Source organism: Centruroides vittatus, unplaced genomic scaffold (genome assembly GCF_030686945.1).
Source record: "Centruroides vittatus isolate TY-2023 unplaced genomic scaffold, ASM3068694v2 contig_1168, whole genome shotgun sequence".
In the NCBI taxonomy this organism is placed as follows: Eukaryota; Metazoa; Arthropoda; class Arachnida; order Scorpiones; family Buthidae; genus Centruroides; species Centruroides vittatus.
The window spans coordinates 1,336,769-1,346,974 of NW_027120749.1; the positions used below are offsets into that span (position 1 = coordinate 1,336,769).

At 28.7% G+C, this 10,206-nt stretch overlaps 1 protein-coding gene across 2 annotated transcripts in view; it reads right to left on the minus strand.

The window, feature by feature from the left end:
- The window catches only part of LOC136981558 (alkyldihydroxyacetonephosphate synthase, peroxisomal-like), a 48,710-nt gene extending 42,160 nt beyond the window's left edge, over nucleotides 1-6,550 (minus strand). The window contains exon 1 of one of the 2 annotated variants that reach the window (XM_067277879.1): nucleotides 6,286-6,550. In XM_067277879.1, coding sequence (XP_067133980.1) covers nucleotides 6,286-6,380 — 95 coding nt within the window. In that variant the 5' untranslated portion in view covers nucleotides 6,381-6,550. The remainder of the gene's footprint in view (nucleotides 1-6,285) is intronic. The other variant, XM_067277887.1, reaches the window with a different exon arrangement.
- Nucleotides 6,551-10,206: the final 3,656 nt, after the last annotated feature.

Below are 10,206 nucleotides of genomic sequence, written 5' to 3' on the forward strand. Positions count from 1 at the left end.
TGTGTTGCGAAAACTATTTTTTACAGCCATTCGTGAAGTTTCGTGCGATTTTTTATGCGTTTTTTTTAATGCGGTCCCTATCCACCGTATAAAAACAGGTTTGACTGTATATGGCACTATAGAAAGCTGTATTGAACACATGTCACATTGTGAGGAAGTTTCTAGATGTTGACACACATACCAATAACACAGCTTAATGTTTCACTTGTTTAAGTAGCTACACTTTGACTTTACACTTGACACCAGTATCAGCTGAGCATGACATTCGCAACATAATAATAATAATTCTTAGATCCTCTTCATCCATTTTAATTAAAAGAAGTCCGAGATAACTTTGTCCGCTACGCTTATAAACTCTAGTATTATTTTAGATACGATTATGAGTAAACAGATTTTAGAATTTTCAAATAAAATCAGTCTAATATGGAATAAAATAAATCAAGTTTAAAGTGACAACTTAAATATTTTTTAATTTTATAATTCTAAAAATATTAACAGCAATTAACTGCAACATTTGAATGTAGATCTACATCAACATTAAATCCGGAGAGAGGATATGAAGTTTTTCTTTCGTATATAATTAGGTTAAATTCATTCAAGAAAACTTCATTACAGTATTTGCTCGAGTTATGACTGATTACATTAAAATATATGCAAAGCTTTCATTTTTCTTTCTACAGTAGAATCTCTCAGCAAGACATTTCTCCACCAACATGATAAATCCAGACTCGAATCTAATGCTGATCCTTACAATTTTTAGCGAAGGAAATGAAATTATTCCCTTTCCTCATTCATTTTAGTGAATTACACGATAGTCTCACTCGTCCTTGACGAACAAAATAAAGAATGAGTTATATACAGGTATACCTCGAGTTACGTCGTTCTCGATTATATGTCGTTTGTCAAAAAAGTATATGGAAAAATAAAAATCAAGTTTAAGTCATTTTATTCGACTTTACATCCGTCCGCCACAAATATTGAAGTCGTAATATCACTAGAAAAGCGTTAAAAGCACATAAAATCATATTAAAATACGTACATTTACAGTAAATGTTAATATAATCATCATAAATCCTAGAGAACGAAACATGAAAACATCTGTGTTTCTGTGTTGTCGTCTGTCTTATTTAGCGGTCTTTAAGTGCTCATTATTGGCATTTTCCACCGTAGTTTCGACCTACGTCGTAACTACACAAGTAAATTCGACGACGTCGAATTTACTTGTGTAATTTACCTCTCCTTACGTCGCCTCTCCTGGAACCAATTACCGACGTAAGGAGAGGTATACCTGTATATATATATAATTTTCAAATTTGTTCTAACAGAATATTTGTATTCAGGGAATATTGAAATTCTTGACTTCCAGTCTTTAAAATCAGTTAGTCTTTAAGATGCCTAAGAATCTACACACTAGAAATTTTAATAAGTGGCTCTTTCTAGTAAAATTCCTTTCGTTAAAAAAATAAAAAATAAAAAACTAGACTGTGACGAATTTTTAATTTTGTCTGATAGAATACAATAAAAATATTCAAATTGGAGGGATCATAAAATAAGATTTTTTGAATGACAATAGATGTAAATTTTATTATACAGTAAAACATCTCAATGTCGCAAGATTTAAGCTATTTTAAATACGAGTCAATTACATAATGTAACATTATTTTCTCCACTTTTAGGAAAGATATAACTAATCGATTTTAATTAAAGTATGAAATCACGATAAGAATAATTAAAGTATTGATAAAGAATTACTTATACAGCAGATTTAATCAAATTATGTATGATTTAGAAGTATTTGCATAGAAGAAGCTAAAGAAAATAAAAAACATGATTAAGTATTAGACCGGTTTTACTATGTCCGGGTATTATAACTGTAACTGTAAAATATTTTGACGTCTAATATTAAAATTTAATAATTTGCGCTAAAATGGACGATGGATTCTGCGGTAGGGCAAGGTAATTGTAATTAAAGAAAAACATTAAAATGATTGTCTGTTTCAGACGGTGTAAATTAAAACAATTCAAAACTAATTAACCTATATAACATTTTAATTATAAAAAAGTAATTTTTCAAGAATTCCATGCTATGTAACATCCCATTAGCAAATAAAATGCAAAAACTATGGAGATGAATACTTATCATGACACATGTAAAGAAATTGACAATCTTTTATTAAAGTTATTTTCTCTCATGGATGCATTGATGGAAGAAAGGAACGAGATGAATAACTTAATGAAGTATGCTTATGTTGACATGGCTAAAGCTAGATATAGCCTTGGTAATGCTAGAGTTAGTTCTTTACAATTTAGTATGGAGGAAATATCAGCACTGAAACATGTAATAGCAAGAAAAGAATCTAATGATGGTTATTCGTTTATATCATATTTGGTGATTGATTCAAAAATTACAGGAAAGAATGAAAATAATACTACTATTAATGAAAACTACATGAGGAAAAAAATTCTAAACAATGAAAATAATGAAATTGATCAATTAATTGAAAAAACTTCAGAATTAGAGATGAAAGAAGAAAAGATTAAAAAGGAAAGTAAAGATACAAAAAAATCTCATGAAAAAATACAAGATCCTCTAAAGTGGTTTGGAGTTTTAGTACCACAAAGTCTAAAAAATTGTCAAAAGTATTTCCAGCAGAATATTGATAGAATTGTAACTATTGCATCAATTCAAAATGAAATTAAATCCATATTAGACAAAATTGAATATTTACAAACAGAAAAAATAAAAATGAAAAGCAATAAAATCTAAAAATAACAATAATAAGTTATGATAACTTTTTAATAATATATTTTATATTTAATTATTTGGAAATCAGTACATAATAATAAATAGAAAAATGTAAATGAAATATGTATGTAAATGGAATTAAATATATTATTGTAAATATTTAATAAGCTGGAGCCTTTGAAATAAGTTATATTTTTTTGTGATTTATGGATGTGAATCAAATAGGGGAATGTACAGTATTTTTAATTATAAAATTAAAAAATTAAATAATTTGCGCTAAAATAATATTCAATTCGAAAAAATATAAATAAATTAAATAACAAAGAATTCAATAATTTTATTTTATTGTAAGAAATTTATACAAGTATATGTATTCTTTTTTACCCATATTTCCAACATTTTTTAGATTCTATTTACTCTATTCAGAACAACTTTGAAAGTAATTGTCAAAATTTTCTTTATGCTAATGTAATTATTAGATTTCACTTAATAAATTGTTATGAAAAATTCTAAAAATATAGCTACTCGAACTTAACAAACTTTGTACGTTTTACTTAATGTTTAAAATCTAAGCAAGTTTACACGATATGATTAATTTTATCCAAATCTATTTTTCACGATTTAAGTGAAATTCTTGAAAATTTAATTTAATTAAATAGTTCAGTCTCATGCTATTGTTCATAGCCGTTCCATCCCAAACTTATCCAACTACAGACAAACTAGTAATTTTCTGTAAATTATTTCGAGGCTCACCACGGATATAAACAGTATAACGCAGAAGTGACATTCAAATGCAAAACACGATCGAGGAAATCCTCAAAAAATAAAAAAAAGAAGAAAAAACAGTTGCATTTTATTACTCGTATACTGTTTTTATATAAATTAAGTTATACCTCTGTATATCAATGCAACAACACAATACATAAAATTCTTTTATTAATTATTTATAAAAGAATTCGCGTACTGTACGCCTATTTTAAGAAGACACAAAAATATTAGAAAACAATCATTCTCAGAAAAAATATACTTATTAATTATAATTAATAATGTTTGTGAATGATTGTTATTGATTGTATATGTGAATTATGTTATTAATAATTATTAATAACATAATTCACATATATTTTTAATTTTCTAAAATTTATTTCGATTCATCTGACTTACTTCTTATGAAGTTCTAAACAATTAATTTGTATTAACTTTTGTGATTACCAATAATTAACGTTGCTATAAATATATATATACACGTATATATATTCCCTGAAACCCATGAAACCCATATTATATTAATGAGAGAAAACGCTTTCCACTGATGCATTTGTTCTCGATAAGCATAACATGACATATTATTGTAAACGATACAATCGTAAAACGATGTTTACGATTGTATATCAAAATGGAAATTTTCGTGTATCATGTTGTTTTTTTTTTTTTTTTTTTTGCTAACAATAAAGATAGCTTTAATCGAATAAAAATATTACTTATTTAAATATGATGCTGCAACTAAGTGCTTCAACAAAAATGGAAATTTCTAAAATTAAGAATTCTGAAAAAATTTTAGAAATATTCATATTAATTAATGTTAAGATACTTCATGGTACTGTAAATCGTATGTATTATGCAACAAAATACGAAAGTTAGCACGCTGAGTGTACGATTAAAAGTAAGAAAAAATTAGGTTAATTGCACATGGATTATCCATATCGTATTGGGAGCTTATTATAAGAAGGAAAATAACAAACTTAAAAATAAACCAAAATTCCGATCCAAATACAAACTAAAGATCCGATAATAATTATAAAATTTTGTTTTATTAAGAAATACAAGTACAAGTATATATAACAATGTTTAGTCAAATTTATTAATTCATAATTTATATCAAAAGTTTTTAAAGACGTTATTGTAGTAAACACATTAATTTTAAATATTCTTCTGTCTGACGGCCCTTTTCGTGCCCACAAGGAGGAAAGAATTGGAAAAAAAATTACATTTCAAATCAAACAATTTGAAATGTAATTTTTTTTTTTTTTTTTCAATGCCTTGCGCCTTGCGGGCACGAAAATGGCCGTCAATTAGAAATAGTTAATACAAACATGGGCAACCTGATGTCCCTCCGAATTTTTTCTAGGGCCTAACGTATTTACACTATAGAAAATTTATAATAAGTATGTGTTCGTTCAGTGAACATAAAAGCATATGGCCAAAAGCAACAAATTTGAAAATTTTCATAATATTCACATTTTCTGTACAAATCTATAATTTCCTAATGTTAGGCCTGATATCATCAAAATAGAGTCGGATGGCCATTTATTACAAAAAGATGCCCACGCCTGACTTAATACATGAATAAAATATGTGATAAAAGGTTGTCATTTTTAAATAAAATCATTTAAGAAGAAATCGTTCACCCTTGATCGATCTCTGTTTTTTATTACATATGATAAATCGTATTTTTATTAATTATTCTCTATATCAGTGGTGCCAGAACTTATCTATTGAAGGCGAAATTGCGAATAACTTCTTAGGTAGGAGGGCCACTAATATTTTTATAATTCACTTATATAAAGAGTAAGCTTATTTTTATCATTTATAAGTGATGTCTCAAATATGTTCGCGGGTCGGATTTGCCCTTGGGACCTTAGTTTAGAAACCTTGCTGTAGATGACCAAGTTTTGCCATTATGAACAACAGGTTCATTTCTGCATCAGAAAGAAATCAGATATCGTCAGACACCTCCAACCATCAAAAATCGAGATAAAAGAATATTATAATAAATACATGTAAAATAGGACAAAACAAGAAAGTTCTAGATTAAAATAATTTCGGTTTGAATATAAATTATTCATATATAGAAAAAATAGCATTAGAGATAAATATTAAGATATTTAATAGCTAAAAAAATTATATTTGAGATTATGAAAATGATAGTAATATGCTTACCTTAATAATACCTATTATTTCTTAGGTAACCTAATAATCCAGTTAATTTTGAAAGGCTACATGTTTTACTGGTTCTATTAAAATTTCACGATCATTACCAATCAAATACAAAATAAAATTTCATATTTCGGTTAATGAATTAATTCTCAAACGATTGCGATCTTGCAGGTTAGGCAGGTTTTTGTGTAAAAAAATGCTTAGAATTTTTTTAATTCTAAGGACTTTATAATGATAATTAATACAAATATTATTTCTCGTTGAGATAGAATAAATGGTTTTCATATCAAAGATTATATAAATGAAGTTTTCCAAGTTTAAGTCAATTTTTTTTAAATATCGATTTATTAACCATAATAAAATCATAAACTCACCTAAGTTTTATATTAGTGTTTGTTACAAAATTAATTTTAGATAAATGTTTGATGTACATATAGCATTTTTTATTTTAATCGATTTATTACTATGGTTTTCTTAAATAGTCAGGATTAAATAGTCAAAAGAAAAGAATTGTTGAAAGTCCAATGTTAATGAATTATTTAATCAATACGATGCATACATATAAATTAATAAAATTTAAAATTTTAATTAATTAGACTTACCTTTTACACGGAATGGTCGGTTGTTTTTTTTCATTTATCCTACATTTAGGGATCAAATGACGTTTTATTGTGTCGACCCTTTCACTACTAGTCATTTTAAAAGTGTAAACTTCACCTTTACTTTTTCAACCTATATAGCCACTCAACTAACCAATGAGAGAATGGCTTATCATTATGCTTGAAACTTTAACAAACGGTTGTTATTATGTTAGAAGTAAGCATTTTGAAATCTATTTCCCGTTTCTTGTTAATAATTTATCTCATTTTGAATTAGTACATAATATTATATAATGTATGTAGGCCAGAAAAAGCAAATTGATGTCCTAAATTATACAAAAAAAAATATCTTACTGTTTCCCTGTTTATCCAGTTTTTAAATCATTTAAAATGGAAAGAAAAGCTGCCAATATTGTTGCTGGACTTTCACGGCATTCTTTATTTGTTTTTGTGAGGTCAGGAGGCCCCCCTTTCCCCCTTTTGATTTCTTAAGGGTTGAATTTAAAATTTATATATTTTGTTAAAATTATTATTAAATTATGTTAATTATTTAACTTCACAACTACGCAGTTGGTAGAAGAAAGTGTTGACAGAAATTGATGTGATGACTGATAACACAATGATGTCATTTTGCCCCCCTTTTTCATCAAACTGTTAATAATAAACACCAAAGGTCCTAATTTTTGTACAATCTGTTGTTAAATGATGTTCCGAACCAGATATGGTAATAACTTAACTTTAAGAGGACCAGATATATCTTAAATTTATAAATTATGTAAAGGGAAGATTTTAACCCCCCCGAAAAAGGAAGTTAGCTTCCGTTAAGGAGATCGTTTATCGTCAACTTTGTTATAATGATGTCAAGCGATTCTACCCCTTTCAACCCCGATATGATTTAAGATTGTGGTAATTTGATTGGGTAAACTCCAAGAATATTATCCAACATCGCGCCCAAATCGAAGAGTTCGCCATCAGCCTTAAGAGTGAAGAAGAGCTATAGAAAAGGCTTCTCCCGGAGTTCGCATTTGAATTCTCCAATGAATAGTTAAGAGTTCGCCTAGAAGCTTCATCCTACGAAGAAGTGAAATTGGGTTCTCCACATAGATTAGATATAATACAAGTCCTGCTCTAAATAAAAGTGCCTGATTGTTAAGTAGAAGAATAAAGACCTGAAATAATGTGCTTATGGAAAAAGTAAGAACTTTAAATAGAAGACATCGAACATCATTTCTCACAATCAATGAGCTATCAATGAGCTATATGATCTCCAAGTTGTTTTATGTAAACTCTCTCTCCCGCGTTTAGAATTTAGAGATAAGATAGCTTTAAGTTGGATCGTTTGTTGTATTTCTATTTTGAATTTCATTAAATCTTATTTGTTATTGTTAAATGGATTCATCAATGACTCAAATCCTTCCAGCACCTTTCCAAACTTACTCGCGTCCCTCCCACTCGTTATTCCGCGAGGTTTAAAGCGCGTTAACTCGCTAAATTTAAAGGTTAACTGGTGTCAGGAGAAAACAATTTACAGGGGCTCTTAAGCGTCTCTGTTACTTACAGGATATCTTTCACAGATACCTGTCCAAATTCCAAATAAATTAATCTTAAGGAAGCCGTCCTACTCAGAGAGGCCGACTTGCAGTCGGAGTCCAGTAAGCGGTGGACGGTTTTAATTATAAACTCGGTTACCACCATGGCGGATCTCACATTTTTATCCGTTTATAATAATTGCTACCGTTACCTTTAAGTCATCATATTTACATAAAATTACTCGTAAAATTTAGCTATTTTAGGTCATTAGGGGGGTCATTTAGCTATTTTAAAAATATTACTCCGCCTCTTCAACATTTAAAGATCTAATATCGATGAAAATTATGGTTAATAATAGAAAAAATATTTATCTCAAAGAATTTCATAAAAAATTAATTTTTTTTATATTTTATCCGAACTTGGAGTTGGAGGTTGGGAAAATATCAATTTCTTAAAACAACTTCATTAATATATACCGTATTGAAAACGTTATAACTCAATTGGTTTATTCTATCAGAAGTTATTAAAAAACATCAAAAAACATTAATATTGGGAGTGAGGGTAATTTTTAAAAAAGTCTCCGAAACAGGCATGTATTTTTTTGACAAAGTAAAAGTTTCTACGAGTAAAAAAATTCCTTGAAAGCTTTTTGAGAGATGATCCCCAGCCCTTAATATCTTCGAACCAAACGTCTGATTTTGTTGAAAATTTCTAAAAACATTTCCTCCTAATATAGAAATCTCCCTGCAAAATTTCAGAAATTTTCGAAAAAAAAACCACAAGATTTATTAAGCTTTAAAGTGAATGAAAAAAAATCATGTTTCCCCCACACACACTAACATCCATACATAAAGTAAAACTCAAACTTTTTTGCATTTTTCGACGTTTCAAAATCCCGGAATCCAAAAACGTAAAACTCTCGGAGAGAGTCATTTCTGACCGATCGCTTTACTTTTCCTCTGTTAAATAATAGCCGGAAAATATAAAATGATTATAATTCTTAAAGTAAAAAAATCTCTCGAATAAAGTAGGTTAGTTATCAAGATATTTTAACACTTTGGCTTCCTCGAGATTAATGATAGGTCACGGCAATTCCATTTCTGTACCATGGGGTCTAAGGTGTGCAACAGCAATGCATTAATTAATATTAAACAGAGTTCGCAAACCTACTAAATAATCTGATTATGCTCTCGATAGTAATTATTATCATATAAATATACATAATTTTCCGAAAGTAAATTAAGCACGACAAAAATATAATAATAATAATAAATATCCTAATAATTTTTCCTATACAAAAATAGCTAAGTTTCATACTTTAAATATTAAAATTCACAGAAGCAATCACAAAACCTTGTGTCTTCTTTTAACGTCCTTTTCGCACTCGGGAAACAACTGTCTTTACGGCGGAGTCGACCTTCTTTTGTAGGCTACTCTTCCGCCTCAATATGTAAAACACGGTTAAAAATATCCCCAAGGCTTTCGGCACAATCATTAAATTTAATTTACAAAAAATATAATTATAATTAAAATTATAATTAAAACATGCCAGGACAGAATTCATACTTTAAATATTAAAATTCACAGAAGCAATCACAAAACCTTGTGTCTTCTTTTAACGTCCTTTTCGCACTCGGGAAACAACTGTCTTTACGGCGGAGTCGACCTTCTTTTGTAGGCTACTCTTCCGCCTCAATATGTAAAACACGGTTAAAAATATCCCCAAGGCTTTCGGCACAATCATTAAATTTAATTTACAAAAAATATATAATTATAATTAAAATTATAATTAAAACATGCCAGGACAGAATTCATACTTTAAATATTAAAATTCACAGAAGCAATCACAAAACCTTGTGTCTTCTTTTAACGTCCTTTTCGCACTCGGGAAACAACTGTCTTTACGGCGGAGTCGACCTTCTTTTGTAGGCTACTCTTCCGCCTCAATATGTAAAACACGGTTAAAAATTCTGTCCTGGCATGTTTTAATTATAATTTTAATTATAATTATATTATTTTTTGTAAATTAAATTTAATGATTGTGCCGAAAGCCTTGGGGATATTTTTAACCGTGTTTTACATATTGAGGCGGAAGAGTAGCCTACAAAAGAAGGTCGACTCCGCCGTAAAGACAGTTGTTTCCCGAGTGCGAAAAGGACGTTAAAAGAAGACACAAGGTTTTGTGATTGCTTCTGTGAATTTTAATATTTAAAGTATGAATTCTGTCCTGGCATGTTTTAATTATAATTTTAATTATAATTATATTTTTTGTAAATTAAATTTAATGATTGTGCCGAAAGCCTTGGGGATATTTTTAACCGTGTTTTACATATTGAGGCGGAAGAGTAGCCTACAAAAGAAGGTCGACTCCGCCGTAAAGACAGTTGTTTCCCG